The 18,331-nt window shown below is 41.7% G+C and overlaps 1 protein-coding gene across 6 annotated transcripts in view; it reads right to left on the reverse strand.

The window, feature by feature from the left end:
- Nucleotides 1-18,331, reverse strand: part of LOC144596164 (janus kinase and microtubule-interacting protein 1-like) — a 248,153-nt gene that overhangs the window by 4,647 nt on the left and 225,175 nt on the right. For all 6 annotated transcript variants that reach the window (XM_078404362.1, XM_078404370.1, XM_078404346.1 and 3 more), the window contains 2 exons: nucleotides 14,242-14,319; nucleotides 7,503-7,706 (listed from right to left, as the gene is read on the reverse strand). In XM_078404362.1, the coding sequence (XP_078260488.1) occupies nucleotides 7,503-7,706; nucleotides 14,242-14,319 (282 nt within the window). The remainder of the gene's footprint in view (nucleotides 1-7,502; nucleotides 7,707-14,241; nucleotides 14,320-18,331) is intronic.

Here is an 18,331-nt window from a genome sequence, read left to right on the forward strand (position 1 = left end):
GTGATCAAAACAGAACACAATACTTCAACCTTAGCCTCACAAGTGCCTTGTACAGCTGTAACATAACATCCCAGCATCTTTGCTCAAAACCCTGACTGATAAAGGCCAGTGTGCCAAAGCCTTATTGACCACCCTATCTACCTTTGATTCGTCCAAGGGTCACCAAAGAGGTAGATAGTAGTTCAGCACTGCTCTCTGGTTGTGGTAGGATGATTCAGTAGCCTGCATTATTTTTATTCCTGTGTTTTGCTTTCTGTCCTTTAACCAATTCCCAGTCCTTTGCAGTATATTCCATGAGCTCCAACCTTGTGTGGCACTTCATTGAAAGCTTTCTGAAAATCTAAATATGTAACATTGCCTGGTTCTCCCCAATCTATTCTACTAGCCACATCCTCAAAGAACTCCAAAAGACCTGTCAAACACATCTCCTTAAATACAACTGGAGAAGGGTGGCATGGATGTGGGTCTATTGCAGGGTACGTGCTTGACAAGTAGGCCAAGTATTGCAGGATTCAATGTATTATCTCACACAGTTGAAGTCAATGTTGAGCCTGCAGGATCGTAGCATGTCTGTTCAGAAGATGAGATGTTTTCATTAAGGTTCTGTTGACCTTCAATGGAACAATGTACGAGACCAAGGGTGGAAAGATCAGACAGAGAGGAGGATGGAGAAGTAAAGTGACCGATGGCTGGAAGCTCGGGGTCATACTCGTGGTCCAAATAGAGCTGTTACACAATATATGTATAGGAAGGAACTGCAGATGCTAGTTTAAATCGAAGATAGACACAGAATGCTGGAGTAATTCAACGGGACAGGCAGCATCTCTGGAGAGAAGGAATGGGTGACGTTTTGGGTCCAGACCCTTCTTCAGATTGATATGCAGAATATAGGTGTCCAATGTGGATATGGTCTTCACGTCAGCCTCAACGTGAAGACCATTATTATGGTGCAATATTGAATGTATGTTACTTATCACAAACTAATATCAATGAACTTAATGAAGAATCATTCAGTGCTATTTTGTACCGAGGGAAACAGAACAATGCCTGCTTTGTAATCTGTAAAAATAAAGAATTATGTAAATCTACATAATCTACATAAAGTGTAATCTGTAAAAATAAAACGTTCCAGTAACTTTTTTACCATGGATTTTTAATTGGGAGTTGTCACTTGTTATGGGAAAATACAGCTAGTATTATTTAGATTGATCAAAGTATCAACTTGGCCGCACAAGTAATTGCAATTCTCTAATTTATTAATGAGGGAATTTTTAATTACTTTTGCTTTACAAGTCAGCATAATAATGTGTCTGATTGTACTTGCTATTATTTATGCAAAAAAAGGTGCAGAAGCCTCAGTTGGGTGGAAGTGCAAGTATGTGGTTAAAATTAAATTTACAATCTCAAACATTCGAGTTGAATGTCTGCTCCACCTTTTACTTTGGGTAAATATATCTTGCAGTGTGAAGTGAATGGAGAAGCATTGCTATTGTATTTGTGAGGCAGATGCCAATTAAACTCATGATAAATGAACCATTTTGCTTCCCTCTAAACATGTTTTGAATGAAGTTTAAGTACACATTATTGCCAATAAAATTTTATGAGATTTTAAAAATTAATTAATATAAGTATAGTGTCTCATACCTTTGGGTATCAATTGTTGAAGATTTCAGAATTATCATGTAGGTTAATGTAGGATTTATCATGTTGGTATGTAGGTTAATTGGCCGGGCAAATGTAAAAATTGTCCCTCGTGTGTGTAGGATAGTGTTAATGTGCGGGGATCGCTGGGTGGCGCGGACCCGGTGGGCCAAAGGGCCTGTTTCCGCACTGTATCTCTAGATCTAAATCTAAAAAATCTTTTTTTTTAAAGTTTTCCTTTCCTTCTCTTAACTGAATCGCTTTATCTCTCTATTTTCTTCGTCTGATAGGTCTTGAAATCACCCAATCTACTTAATACGTGATCAATCCTTGCAATATTAATTTACAAGCACCTCAATCTAATTGAGTGTGGGGAGACACTGGTACTGCCTTCTCCCCCACTCACATTCCAGGCATCCAGTTGCTCTTGCTGATTTTCAGTGGCTTACTTAAAAATGAAGCACCTCAATTTGAAGGCTCATGCCTTGCTACTGGCTATTATGAGGAATGAGACACTATACTTACATTAATTAAATTAACTGGGTTACCTGCCTTGGAAAAATTAGTCAATGATTCAATTTAATTCATAAATGTATTTAGTTTTGCTCGTAACCTCACTTTTAAAGAGTAGCATTTTCAAGAAAAATGATTCCGAAACATTTCTCTCCATTCACTTACAAATATGCAACACAAGTTGCCTTGAAAATGAATTGCTGCATCATGACTACCGATACCACAACTAAAATGGCAGCCTTTCCTAAATAACATTTACTGCAAAGATTTGGCACCCTCAAACAAAATCAAATCATTTATTTCACTGCTGAACCATAAAGGAAGTTGAAAAAAGCACGATTCACATTTGAAGTGGCCACGGTGTCAGGAAAATTAGATTGTTGATTACGATGAAAAATCTGCGAGAGGAATTTGTCAGAGATGGCAAAATGCTCACTAGTTCATGTGGTACTTTAATTGTTGGGTACAGGCAGAGCAATCAATGCAGCTCCACTGATTTCAATAGCGGCGTGCGCGATACAACTGCTTAAGCAGAACTTGGACTAGACTTGTCTTTCATCACCAAATCAATGAAAGTGCTCAGTACACAACACTGCCACTGGAAAGAAAAATTATTGCTCCGGCACAATTTGGATGAAATAAAGGTCCGTCATCAATTTGACAAATGACAATCTGGCCAAGTCACTTTGAGTTCTTTCAGCCATTTGTCATCTATAGGAAAAACATGAAAGGGCAGGTTGTCAAGCTGAGTCATAATGATAAGAGCCCTTTCGTTACTGTGCTCCTGCTATTGAAATCAAAACAATAAGAACTATGAGGTACATTGACAATGCAATCAGGTTGTTAGGATGAGGCCATTGACATTAAGTACACCCATGCGGATCTGGAATTAGCCAGAGGTGTTTCTTGTGAATAGAATTAATGTTATAACTTATTTCATTAAAAATGGAAGATGTTGGAGGTGAGCAGCTTTTAAGGAAGTACTTCCTTAAAAGGGAAGCAATGGGGTAGTGTAGGGGTTTATTTGAGGGACAGGGTCTAAAACAAAGATACTAGAGGAACGAGATAGACCACTCGACCCTAAAAAAACGTAGTACATCATGGTGCCATTTTAGTAGGCAGAAACTTGCAGAAACATTTTAAAGAATAATAACAAAAATTTGTGAATTGATACATTAGATAAATTCTGCATTTTAATGGTATCATCACACATACTGTTCCCCCAAAACACTGATTACACTGTGAGAGGCATAACAGACGGCGGGTTTTGCCTACTAAAATGGCTCCTTTGCGTACTGCACCAGTATAGGCGATTTCAACGGAGTGGTCCATCTTGTTTCTCTAGTATCTTTGGTCTAAAAGGACAAGATGAATACCCAAGTGTTGAACAGCTCCACCTTTATTCCTGCCCTCCAACTGAAAACTCACATTATGTTAGTTCTACGTCCCCTTTTCTCCCAAGCTTATTGCATTCTTAAAGACTTACACATTAATTTCCTCTTTGGCCAATGGCCACCATCGTGTTAATTTAGCCACAATTCAGAACTAAAGGCCAAGACAAAATGAACAATCCAAAACAGATTTATGAATCAAAGCACGCTAAACTGCACAAGCAACCAGCTCATCTCCCCAGTGCCTTTCCCTTACTCCAGTAGATGCAGCACACCTATCATTGACCTGCAAGTCCTGATGTCTCGCAGAGATGCTGCCTGACCTGCTGAGTTACTCTAGCACTTTGTGTTCCAACCATCACGTCATCTGCAGACATACCATCTCCTTCATTCGTATCCAAGTCAATAATATGTCATGAATAACAAGGCGCAACATTGATCCTGCAGTACACCACTCGCCAGATTTCCAATAAAAAAACATCCTTTTACCATAACATTCTACCCTCCTATGACCAAGCTAATTTTGGATCCAATGAATCACCTTGCCTTGGATCCCATGTGCGTCAAACCTCTGGTCCAGCCGACCATGCAACGTGATCCCATCATATGATCACCTACAACATGATCCCACCACAAATCCCATCTTCCCATCTCCACCCCTTTCCACCTTCCGCAAGGACCGCTCCCTCCGCAACACCTTGGTTCACTTAACCCTTCCCTCCCAAACCACCCCCTGCCCTGCAACCGCAATACGTTCCCCTGCAACTGCACGAGATGTAACACCTGTCCCTAAACTTACTCCCTCGCCTCCATCTCGGGACCCCAGCAGTCCTCCCAAGTGAGACAGAGATTCACATGCGTCGCCTCTAACCCCATCTACCGCATCCAGTGTTCCCGGTATCCTGACCAAATGTTCCCTGTTCTACCGCATCCAGTGTTCCTGGTGTCCTGATGGGCAAGACCAAACGTACACACGGAGACCACTTCGCTGAATATTTCCACTCAGTCCACCAAGGCCGACTGGATTTCTCGGTTGCTAACCATTTCAAATCCCTTTCTCATTCCCACACTGATCTTTGTGTCCTGGGCCTCCTCCATTGCTAGAGTGAGTGCCATATTCAAACTAGAAGAACAATACTTTATATTCTGCTTGGACAGACAGCAAAGTTTCACTGTCACATTTTGTTAGAAAGATGGCATCTCTGTCACTGCTGCTCACTTCCCTCAGTAGTACTTGAATACAAATGGCATCCAAGGCCTGACTTGTATTCAAGTATCTGGAGTAGGAGGACCACAGTTCCCAATGATTAGAACAAGAGCTGGCCATACAGATAGTCAAGAAGGAACCGGGAAAGATTACAATTAATATACATATTCAATCATATTCATTCCCGGGATGGCGAGACTGACATATGATGAAAGAATGGATTGACTAGGCATTTATTCACTGGAATTTAAAAGGCATGAGAGGGGATCTTATAGAAGCATATAAAATTCTTTAGGGATTGGATAGGCTAGAGGAAAAATGTTCCCGATGTTGGGGGTGTCCAGAACCAGGGGTCACAGTTTAAGAATAAGGGGTAGGCCATTTAGGGCTGAGATGAGGAAAAACATTTTCATCAAGAGAGTTGTGAATCTGTGGAATTCTCTGCCACAGAAGGCAGTGGAGGCCAATTCACTGGATGTTTTCAAGAGAGACTTAGATATATAGCTCTTAGGGCTAAAGGAATCAAGGGATATGGGAGAAAGCAGAGATGGGGTACTGATTTTGGATGATCAGCCTTGATCATATTGAATGGCGGTGCTGGCGCAAAAGGCTGAATGGCCTACTCCTGAACCTATTTTCTATGTTCTATATACATCGGCAAGGCAAAACGAAGACTGGCTCAGTCTCCCTGAACCAGCCTGATCTCCCGGTTGCCAAACACTACAATTCCCTTTCACATTCCAACACTGACCTTTCTGTCCTGGGCCTCCTCCATTGTCAGAGTGAGGCCAAATGCAAATTGGAGGAACAACACCTTATATTTTGCTTGGGCAGCTTACAACCCAGGTATGAATATTAATTTCTCTAACTTCAAGTAACCCATGCATCCCCTCTCTCTCCATCCCTCCCACACGCAAGTCACTGTATTAGGTTCAATGAGTCTCATTGTCTGCAACTCGTTTTCACCTAGCCCACAGCTAACAATGGCCTGTTTCCTTTATCATCGTTACTTTTTTGCATATCTTTCATTCATTTGTTCCATATCCCTCTTTCTCACTGTCTATATCTCTCGTTTCCCTTTCTCCTAACTCTCAGTCTGAAGAAGGGTCTCGACCCGAAACGTCACGTATTTCTTTTCTCCAGAGGTGCTATCTGACCCGCTGAGTTACTCCAGCTTTTTGTGTCTATTTATAATTAAACACAGTTGAACAAACTCCAATCAATAGACATCAGCCAATACTTTCATTCCTTGCTTCACAAAAGCTTCATGGAAAAGATAGTCTAAGCAGCAGTAAAGGAGGAAAAGACATCAGTGATGATGAAGGCCTGGTGATAACATTGCAAGTCATGATGGTGCATGTCATGGAGGAAACTGTGGGTGGTTGTGCTCACATGCATCTGCTGCCTTTGTTCTATTTGGTCACAGAGGGAAAGAGGCAAGGGCAAAATAGCATTTCTGAAAGTGCTGTACTCATTGAATATGGCATTGGATTTTCAGGTTAGGTGTAAAGTGGTACATGAATCCACAACATTTCAACTTAGAAAGTTGCAGGGCTGCACAGTGGCACAGATGGTAGAGCTGCTGCCTCACAGTGCCAGAGACCCAGGATCGATCCTGACCTCTCGTGCTCTCTGCGTGTAATTTGCACATTGTCCCTGCGTTTCCTCCAGATGCTCTGATTTCCTCCCACTCCCAAAAAGTGTGTAGGTTTGTAAGTTAATTGGCTTCTGCAAATTGTCCCCGAGGTGTAGGGAGTGGATGCAAATGTGGTGTAATGTAGAACTAATGGTCGGTGGGAACCTGGTGGCTGCAGGCCTTGTGTCCATGTTGTATTTCTCAGTCAAAATGAAAGTGTCACCAATTCAAACATGACTGACACTATCACTTTCTGACAGCATTTGCTGTTCCCATAAGGTCATAAGGAACAGGAGTAGAATTAGGCCATTTGGCCCACCAAGTCTACTCTGCCATTCAATCATGGCTGATCTATCTCTCCCTCCTAACCCCATTCTCCTCCCTTCTCCCCATAACCTCTGGCACCCGTACTAATTTCTGTACAAAAAGATCTGCCAGCTCTGCAATTAAGAAGCCTGCTTCAATGAGAACAAAAAGATAAACAGGAGCTTACTACACTATTCATCAAGATTATAGCTGATCTAAATCATGTTTTCCAACACTACCTGCATATCCTTTGATGCCATTGAAGCCCTGAAATTCCTCAGTTTCTGATTTCAATGAATACAATGACTGATCCCTCGAGAACAATTGAACGGGGTTCACCTCACCTCACCTCACACTATTCACCTAACATTGAACAAACCCTGTGTTCATTTTACAGCTCATTTTGCTGAAACAGTTTCAGTACTGAAATAACTTCAGTGAGAAATATGCTGTCTATATTTTCACAAAGAGACAAATTTAATGATTGTGTTAAACCACTAAAAGGCAAATTCTGTCTGTTGCCTTTTTGGTATGGAACTTCGCCAATTATTTTCTGCTGAACTGGAAGTAGCCTGCATGCATTAATAGATATGGGGAAATATCAACACTGGATTTTAAATGATTTTAGTCCCTTACTGATTCTGAAAAAAAACACCATAAAGGAGAAAATAAATCAAAAATTAGTAAACATTAATGGGGTAATAATCAGTCCATTAGCATGACTGCCATCAAAGTATCAGTTTAGAGAAGGAGGTATAAAAGGTGAATTGTAAAGGCATCAGTGCTGCCCGAGGGGCAGGCACAGTACCTGATGCGCATGTTGCAGCAGTTCCATGCGCTCCTGCAAGATCTGACCGTCATACTCCCGGCTCTGCCGCAGGACCTGACGTCGCCACTTCTCGACTGCCAATTTCAACTCTTCCTTTTGCTTCTCGGTCAGTGTTTCACTTACTTTGTTTCCAGGGCACTGCTGCAAGGTATTGTACAGTGTGGCTTCCAGCTCCTGGATTTGCTGAGGAGGAGAATGTACATGTTACAGGCAGAACCACTAACCCATTACAAGAAAACGACAAAGTAAAATATTAACCGTGTTTGGCAAATTGCAAGCCATTATTCCCGAGCTGGTAGGCACTAGATCAGACTTCACTTAAGTGTCTGCCAGGCTCTGGTGAGGCATGAGCATCCAGAACAGCTTGTGCTACTTTGTGACGGGTCACGACACAGGAGAAGCCCCATGGAATGTCAACCTTTTGTTTGAAAGTTTACAGTGCTCTCGAGTTGTTATTAGCAACCAACGAGACAGGTAGCTGGTGTTAGATAACAAAACTTGAAGCTTCTCAATTTACAACAAGCATATCCAATTTCCGCACTTGAGGCTGGAGCCCAGAATGCACCTTTCCACCGATAACAAAAGCAGATTTGATGTAGGAAACCCATTCACCACAAGCACGTTTGAAACATTCGGCCCTGAAGGTTCTCTAATGGTCTCTGTGTTTCTGCCAATGTTCCCATAGTAACTCAGTAAGAAGAGCGACAGCAAGAAAGCCTTGGCAACCGTTACTACGCCGACTGTCCACAAATCAAAAGTCCTACTTTCAACGCAACGCTGCACATTAGCAAGAGATCAGATGCATCAGCTCTTGAGCAATATATTTTTATTTTCTCAATAAGAATGGCCTAGCCAGTTTATGTTTCAAAAATACTGACTGTAAAGCCACGCACTTCTGATTTGTAATAATCTGAATCATTTCAAGTTAGATTAAAATAAATATATACATCAATGCAGATCATTTCATTTTATATATAGCAATGTCAAGTCTGTTGAATCAGGATGGTAGCTACGATGGAAGTATGTCTATCTGCATTTTACTGTGTTTGGTTAGAGTTTCTAGACTTGACATTCAAAAACATTCCTTACTACGTCTGTGCGACGCTGAGACACAAGCTTAATCAGCCGGAATCACCATCGTTTTCCGAGCATATCCAGCATTTCAAATGCAATGACAAACATCATACAAGTTTTTGCACAGGATTCCGTCTCACCTGGTCGGAAGCAATAAATGGCTAATATAGCATCAGTTTATTGTCTCCTTCAACTGTCAGTTCCACATTGGGGTTAGTGGAATGAATATCCGAGGCAGAATACGGCGTTTAATTTTTTTTTAGTTTAGTTTAGTTTAGAGATACAGCATGGAAACAGGCCCATCAGCCCACTGAGTCTGCACCGACCAGCGATCCCTGTACACTAACCTGCACACACTAGGGACAATTTACAATTTTACCAAGCCAATTAGCCTGTCTAAAGAAGGGTCTCGACCCAAAATGTCACTTATTCCTTTTCTCAAGAGATGCTATAAATGTCACATTCCTTTTCTCAAGAGATGCTATCTGACCCGCTGAGTTACATATCTATCTTTAGCCTACAAACTTGTATGTCTTTGGAGTGTGGGAAGAAACTGGAGCTCCCGGTGAAAAGCCATGCAGGTAATGGGAAGAACGTACAAACTCCCTGCAAACAGCACCTGTGGTCAGGATCGACCTCAGCTCTCTGGCATGTAAGGCAGCAATTCTACCGCTACGCCATCATGCCACCCAGTGCATTATAGCCTGTTCAGTATTACCAACCAAAAAAGGAACAATCAGATGTTTTCAGATGGATGTAATAGTGAGTTGGCATTCGCCAAAATACATCAGTTCTAAATCTTTCAAATATCTCCATAAATGTGTACACTAGCTGTAGTAAATAATAAACATAGCAAAATTTGCCAACTTGATTTCCACCCAGTCACCAAATCAAATTTCAAGGTACAGCAGGAAGGTTGGATGTAATTTTTGTTGGAATATTTACTTTCTTCCAAGTTCTGATGAAGGATCCCTGAAAGGTTAATTCTTTCTCTTTCTACAGACGTTGCTTGATCTGCTGAATGCCTCCAACATTTTCTGTTTTTATTGCAGATTTCTAGTATCGGCAACTTATTTACTTTCTTCTATGTTTACCACTGGATTTTAAACCAAGCCAAAGGATTGTGGATGAGAATACCATTACTTAGCCCCTAGTGAAGCCACGCAAACTCTTTCCAAAGAGACAGTAACCTACCCGTCTCTCTGTTCAGTTCAGAAGTGCGCAGGAGATGAAGTTCTGGTGAAGTTCCAGATCTCTAGCCTAATGTAAAGAGCGCTGATGACACTGCGTGTGATAAGGAAATGATAGACATTGGCAGTGTTGACTATAACGGAAGGTTCACAAGAATCTTCTACTCCCCAACATTGACATTGAATACATTTTTCTATTCTACAATATAAATTTCAATAATTAACTTTTCATTATACCGAGGTACTTCACAAGGAACAGCAAGGACGAATGTGGAGTATGGCTGGAAACGAGGGTGAATTCTCTGATAAAGTGCTGGGGTATTGAGAGAATCACCATGTACTTTGGTGAGTAGAATTAACAGCTTCCTAATATTCTATTTATAACAATGAATATATGTATCTGTTCTGAAATATAACTTTACACTTTCCTGTCTATTTTTATGTCATGATTTATCTAAACAACCAGTGTTGGTCCCTCTCCAGAAGTCATTAATATATTTGTTACATGCCAATCCCTATGGCAAACAATTCATTTTGCTACATTTTGCCAAGCATGGGACATCTTGGTTAGCATGGGCAGGGGGCCAAATGGCCCATTGCCATGCTACATTGCTCTACAAAACATTTGAGACCCAAGGAACTGCAGATATTGAAATCTTGAGTAAATCACAATGTGCTGGAGTAACTCAACAGGCTGGACTGCACTTGTGGTGGGAATGGACAGGCAATATGGTCTTTCGTCAGACTGGAGATGAGACAAAAATCTTTTTTGTCCACTCTGTTTCATATTAGCTGTTCAATCTTCAGGAAAAGCCAGTATGGTAACACCTACACCACGGGATTCTGTTTTGCACAATAACCACTGATGCTGCACGTTATTAACAACCTTCCGGAAATATAACATACGTAATCCACTGGCTCCCTTTTATTCACAGTACATTTTTGCTTCAACAATCTCCAATAAATTGATCAAACACGATTTTCCTTTCACAAAACTATGTTGACTTTACCTCATAACCCTAAGTATTCTGCTGTAACTGCTGTATTCTGCAGTAACATCAAAAAATAGGCTATAGCATTTTCTCTATGGCAGACAGCTAAAAGGTCCTAGGTAGAGTCCAGGTAAGAGTCTTCTAAACTAAAATGTCCCATATTTGTTCCTGCTTTCTGTCTCCCTTCTTTTTTTGATTAAAACAATTACATTTGCTATTACACCAATAAATCAAATTTTCCATGATTCTTAAGAAGTTAAACACATCAACTGCTCACTAATCACTTCTTTCAGGACTGCTGGAGGAAGTCCAACAGTCACTGGATATGGTCAGCCACATCTCCAATAATACTAAAAAAAATTACACTTTCCTTTATTAGATCTCCAGTCTCATTTACTATTGGACCAATGCTCACTTTGGGAACTCACATTTAAATATCCATAGAAACTCTTGTTATCCATTTCTTTGATATTTCCAGCCTTATTATTTTTTTTGTCTTTTTTTTCTATATTCTGTCCAATCTTCTGACTTGCTCAATAATATGCTTTCTTTTTAAGTGACACTGTTTTTGAATTTTTGGTTAACCACATATGGTGGGTCCTCTGCTTGGAAAATTTCTTTCTCATTGCAATGCGTCTATTCTGTGTATCACAAAAAAATCCAACTGAATTGATCCCGTAACAAAACTTGCCAATTAATTTTAGCTAGGTCTGCTTTCATGCCCTCATAATTGACTTCATTTTAGAGTAATGTATTCGATTTGGGCCTGTTCTTCCCCTCAAACTGAATGAATATTTCAATCATGTTATGACTGCTGTAAATGAATCCCATCCCATTGCACATTTCCACTTCAAGTAAAGCCTGCTCTATGGCTTGCTTCAGGATTGCTCTTCTGAGGAACTACCTGGAGCACAAAAACACTCCATGAGCTCATCTCGGCTCCCTTTGTCCATATGTCCACAATCATTCAGGTCCCACTGAACGTCACACTTCTGCTTTTGTACCAAAATATTCCCTTGCTCTAACTCCTTCAATTGATTTTTCTTTTCTTGCTACATTTTGAAAGATAAAGCCTAATTTCACTCCTTCGGGTCAAGCCTGAAGAAGTGTCTCGACCTGAAACATCACGTATTTCCTCTCCAGAGATGCAGCCTGTCCCGCCGAGTTACTCCAGCATTTTGTATCTTCAATGTTACAAATGTTGTTTTATTATGAATGAAAAGTTTTCAGAAGGAGAAGTTTGTTTTCATCCCCAGTGCCCAACAGCAAAGCATGTCAATTAGCTTAGAAGCTACTTGGTCTTTAACATATTCTCACAGGGACAATTTAAGAATTGTTGTTGTTAATAAGGGTTAATTTGTTCGGAACCGTTTTGCAAACAAGACAGCCTCAACACTTCCCGCACGTATCTGAGCTGAGAACCCCAAAGGGCCATTCTAATTGGACCTTGGGCCTTGCGAGCATCAACCTCATGACGGTGGCTTGTGGTGATTAAGCCCATTCGCCTCATCGTCAAGTATATAATTTCTCTTGTTCTGGGCAGAGGGTGTAGGAGGAAAAAGGTGGAAGGAGTTAGAAGCAGCCTGCATTAAGTGGGTGGGTGGGGGGAGTCAAAGATCAAGAGACCTCTTCAGATGGTTTTCTTCCTCTCTGTTTAATTTTTCTTTAGTTTAGAGATACAGTGGAAACAGGCCCTCATATTAGTAAGGTAGATACAAAATGCTGGAGTAACTCAGCGGGACAGGCAGCATCTCTGGAGAGAAGGAATGGGTGATGTTTCGGGTTGAGACCCTTCTTCAGACCCGCCCCGAAAGGTCACCCATTCCTTCTCTCCAGAGATGCTGTCTGTCCCGCTGAGTTACTCCTGCATTTTGTGTCTACCTTCGATTTATACCCGCATCTGCGGTTCTTTCCAACACCTTATATTAGTAAAACAGGCACAGCAATGTTAAATTTCTTTGTGCAATGTTTAACTTTTATTTTCTGACACTCTTATCAGTCTCTTCCCATTTTCTGTGGATCCAAAATATAGGACGAGATAGCATTCAGGTAATTGAGGCCATTACTGTATCACCATTTAAAAGACAATTGGACAGGTACATGAATAGGAAAAGTTCGGAGGGATAAGGGCCAAATGCTGGCAGCCGGGACTAGTGTAGATGTGGCATCTTGATCGGCATGGACAAGTTGGGCTGAAGGGCCTGTTGTCATGCCGTATGACTCTATGATCAAACACACTAAGATCAGGAGAAGACAACTTGGCCTTTCAAGCATGCTTTGCCATTCAATAAGATCATGGGTGATCTATTATCATGTCGAGACCACATTCTTGCCTAACATTTTAACCTTTCACCTCATTTCTTATCAAGTATATATCTATCTTCCATTTTTAAATTTAAATTAAAGAAGCTTCCACCGCCCTTTGAGGAACTGAATTTACTTTTTTTTAAGCAGGTGATAATAGCCCTTGTTAAACATAGAAACAGAAAATAGGTGCAGGAGGAGGAGGCCATTTGGCCCTTCGAGCCAGCACCGGCATTCATTGTGATCATGGCTGATCATCCACAATCAGTAACCCGTGCCTGCCTTCTACCCATATCCCGTGATTCCGCTAGCCCCTAGAGCTCTATCTAACTCTCCTTTAAATTCATCCAGTGAATTGCCCTCTATTGCCTTCTGTGGCAGAGAATTTGACAAATTCACAATTCTCTGGGTGAAAAAGTTTCTTCTCATTTCAGTTTTAAATGGTCTCCCCTTTATTCTTAGCCTGTGGCCCCTGGTTCTGGACTCCCCCAACATTGGGAACATTTTTCCTGCATCGAGCTTGTCCAGTCCTTTTATAATTTTATACGTTTCTATAAGATCCCCTCTCATCCTTCTAAACTCCAGTGAATACAAGCCAGGTCTTTCCAATCTTCCCTCATATGACAGTCCCGCCACCCCGGGGATTAACCTTGTAAACCTACGCTGCACTGCCTCAATAGCAAGGATGTGCTTCCTCAAATTAGGAGACCAAACCTGCACACAATACTCCAGATGTGGTCTCACTAGGGCCCTATACAACTGCAGAAGAACCTCTTTACTCCTATACTCAAATCCTCTCGTTATGAAGGCCAACATGCCATTAGCTTTCTTCACTGCCTGCTGTACCTACATGTTTACTTTCCGTGACTGGTGTACAAGGACACTTGTTGGAATTGCTCAAACCACCCAGGTCATTCCCTCCTTGCCATCCTATTTCTTTAGTACCAGTATCACAAACAGCTGATATATGATCATTCAGAAGATAGACACAAAATCCTGGAGTAACTCAGGCGGCATCTCTGGAGAGAAGGAATGGGTGATGTTGTGGTGTTGAGACCTTTCTTCAGACTGGAGGAGAGTCTGAAGAAGGGTGTAGTTCCTTCCTATGCATATGATCATTCAGACTCTGCACTGTGAAATGCTGATTGCTATTCCTACCATGTAGGCATGGTCCAGAGATTGCTTCCTGTAATCCAGCTCCTCCTCCAGGTAGCCCTTCTGCTTGCTAAACAGCTCCTAGGGGAAGAGAGTAAAACATTCAGCTTTCAGCAAACACCCCGAGTTACCTGAATCTGCCAAGTTTCATATAAACAACTGCTGTGAATACTTAGCAGGTCAGGCAGCAGATGTGAAAAGAAAAGTGCTTTACATCAATATCTCATCTAAGCTTGGAACCATTAAAACAAAATTAATTTGCAAAGAAGGGGAAAGGATGGAGAGTCCAAAAGAACTATGATAGGGTGGTTTATGAATGAGAAGAAAGACGATGCTGCTTGTGGAGGATGGGTGGTGAAGGCTTGTTAATCACCACTAATCTGTTAGGATGAGATGAAAATAGATGAATGAGAACGCAGCAGACAGAAAACAATACGGAATCTAATAAAAAGGAGTTGCAGATGCTGGTTTATACCAAAGGTAGACACAAAATGCTGGAGTAACATAACGGATCAGGCAACATTTCCCCCACTCTCCCTACTACAATCATGCTGAAGGATTACGGACCAAAATGTCACCTATCCATTTTTTCCAGAGATGCTGCCTGACCCACTGAGTTACTCCAGCATTTTGTGTCTATCTTTGAGAACACAACAGAGATGGAATTATGAGCCACAGACGTGGCAGTTGCTGGAAGCAACATTTCTGGCAGAACGGCCGATAACATTCGCTTTATTTCTTGACTTGTTTTGAAGTGCTCATTACTAGCTCATTCAGAATGATGTTTGCTGCCATCCTGTGGACATTGGCGGTGTTGCCTGTTGTTTTACATCTTATATCCTGCTTCTTTCTGTTCTCAATGTCACCATGCAATCTCCAAGCTGCTTATTTTGGGAATGGGCTTGAAACTGATAGCCACTGACCACAATCTGAAGAAAATTGATCAGATAACATGTTAATTTATTAGGAAAGTCCCACTATGTATGCACAGACCAGACCATGTTCCCTTATTTCTCACGAAACTTGACAATTTTTTTATTGAACTTTTTTTTTGTGAGCCAGGCTATTTGTTTGGGCCAACATTCGGTCTTTTGGGGAACCGTTCTTGTGCTGTTTCCGTAAGACTTCAGCTGCCGGAATCTGTGATCGGACTTCTCCCATGTGGGTAAAAGTGAGAAGACAGATGAAAGAGACAGTCAAAGAATTGCTCTCCTTCCCCCACACTTCTGTCATAAGCCCATGACTCAACTAATGGTACGAGCTGTCAGAGGAGGTTGTTGAAGCAGATACAATCGCAATGTTTAAGAAACAATTAGACAGGTACATGGATAGGACAGGTTTAGAGGGATATGGGCCAAACACAGGCAGATGGGACTAGTGTAAATGGGACATGTTGGCTATTGTGGGAAGGTTGGGCCGATGGGCCTATTTCCACGCTGTGACTTTATGACTGTGACTCACCACAAAGTCAATTGCTTCCTTGCCCCCATGACCACCTCATGTCAATTCTTATCTGGGGCATCAAATGCATGAGATGTGGCTCCAGCGACAGAGAGATTTCAGGTGAGGGGAAGTGGATCTACTAGGTGAACTGGGGGGGTGGGGGGGGGGGGGTGGCAGCCCACAGATTTAGAAACATTGAAAGGATATTCCCTTCTTCACTATTTAAGTAAATGGAAGTCTCATCAGATACTGTGGCAAACTAAACCAGGCGGGGGAACAAGTTCAGGGGCTCCATCCTTAGAAAGGCTTTTGGTGGTTACCAGCGACTGAACAGCCCACGGGAGCTACAGAGTCTGGCAATGAGGATACTGCCTGGGGCTGTCAGGATCTGTAGAGATGCTGATAAACCAACAAGACCACTGAGCACCAAGGCCGTGGGTCTATAAACCAGGAGAGCAGAGTTGATCAGCCCGAGACCGGTGTCCCTCTAGAAACCGCTCAAGCCTACGTTTCAGATGGGAGGAAGCAGAATCTCCCACTCAGGTTAGCGGCCAATTCTGTCACAAAAATCTTTAATAAACATCTTTCTTTAAAAAGCACCTCAGACTGCATGTGGATGCACGAGTTTTGGCACACAAGGAAAAAAGTTGTAAGGAGAAAGCATTGCTTGTGATCTGTTGCTTTCAAATGGAATGGCCATTGTATAGGGAGGGTGACCGACGAAATGTTGCACTTTTCTGGCTGAGTGATGATTAAAAATACCAAAAAGCAGATTCAATTGCTGTTGTGTGTTGAATGGAAGTATTGATGACCAATTGAAATGTGGCAAAAAGTTGGACATGATAATGAAGATTTTAGTGGTGGTCTGTACACAGGGGCATAGATAAAATGGACGGATCAGTCTTTTTCCCAGTGTCAGGAAATCTAAAACAAGAGGGCATAGATTTAAGGTGAGAGGAAAAAAAATTAAAGCAGACCTGAGGGACAAAAGTGGCAGGTATATGGAATGAGCTGCAGAGGAAGTAATAGAGTTGGGTATACTTACAACAGTTAAAAGACATTTGGCCAGGTTCATGGATAGGAAAGGTTTAGAGGAATATGGGCCAAATGCGGGCACAGGAAGGCACTTTGGTCTGAGTAGACGAGTTGTGCAAAAAGGGTCTGTTTCCGTGCTGTATAAATTCCATGACTCTATAAGTAGTTTTGCTTCTTAGCAAAGTACAAATTATTATGGACATTGATGCTGTATTGAGAATAGCAATTTATAGCAGAATTTAGAGCTCCTCCTAAACTATTGAATCAGTGAATGCATTTTGTTAAAGTACCCTACGATCGCCTCCCTTATCTTTGTTTCTGTGGGGTCACTACTCAGTGTAGAAGATGGCCCTTGTCCCCATGCTACCAGCTACTAATTCCATGTCTTGAAGAGGCCATTCAGAGTTGAATTGCAAGGAGTAAGCATATTGTTGCATCATTCAAAAGTGTATGGGGTTATTGCTGGTTGGCGCGGACTCGGGAGGACAAAGGACCAGAGAGCCCTTTTCTACGCTGTAAATCTGCTGGGAACAGTACCAGTTTTTTTTTCATTTTCCTTGCAGATCAAGAGAAACAGATTAGTCAACCCTGGGCCTCCCTTGCAATAGATTTCCACACTTATTAACTCCTTCCTTTTTATCCATTCGGATTGCCTTCCTATTACTTCAGCTGCTAAGTGTCCCCTCCCGCAGCCACTAGCTGTTTAGCTTAATTTAGTTTAAAGCTACAGCATGGAAATAGGCTCTTGGCCACGCCGAGTGATCACCCTGACAGTAGTTCTATCTCACACACTAGGGATAGGTTACAGAAGCCAATTAACCTACAAACCTGCACGTCTTTGGAATGGGGGAGGAAAATAGAGCACTCGGAGGAAATCCACGCGGTCACAGGGAGAACGTACAGACATCACCTATTGTCAGGATCGAACCTGGGTCTCTGGCGCTGGAAGGCAGCAACTACCGCTTCGCTACTGTGCCGTGCTGCTCAGATACCTTGCCCAACCAGTTGATTCCCACAGGAATCCAAATCAGAATAGTTACATGGAGTACAGCAGTTAAACTTATGAGCCTCAGCGGTTGAATTTCCTTCATTGGAGCTACAGAATCTTAACATTTTATGACTAATAATTTGACCATTATGTTGCGTCATAAAAATGGAGCCCAAATGCCTTTGCGGCTATAAAGAAAGCCATGAGATGACATGGGGATAGCTGCAAGTCCTCATGCAGTAGATGGTGGGGCTGCCTGATGTCGCCTTGACATATGACCAGCTTTCTCTTTTGAGGGTAATACTGATAGTTGATATCATCCTCCCCTTAAAATACACAGGTTCCTCTTTCATTCTATTCTGAACTACTCCTCCACCTCTCCATTTCATGGAGGGCCTGCATTAAATAGCCAAATCTTAATTTATTACAATGCAAACCCTTCATTTCTTCCTGTTCTAAACTGAATTTTAGCAATTTTTTCACCACTTTGTTCGTTCAGTCTAAGTCTTTGTACACATAATGTTTGAAACCGAGTTCAACACACTAATGCCAACACATTATAAAGGCAGAATATAGTGGTGACGTTCTGGACTACTGATCCATAGATAACAGGTCAAAACTGTGTAA

This window comes from Rhinoraja longicauda, chromosome 1 (assembly GCF_053455715.1).
Source record: "Rhinoraja longicauda isolate Sanriku21f chromosome 1, sRhiLon1.1, whole genome shotgun sequence".
In the NCBI taxonomy this organism is placed as follows: domain Eukaryota; kingdom Metazoa; phylum Chordata; class Chondrichthyes; order Rajiformes; family Arhynchobatidae; genus Rhinoraja; species Rhinoraja longicauda.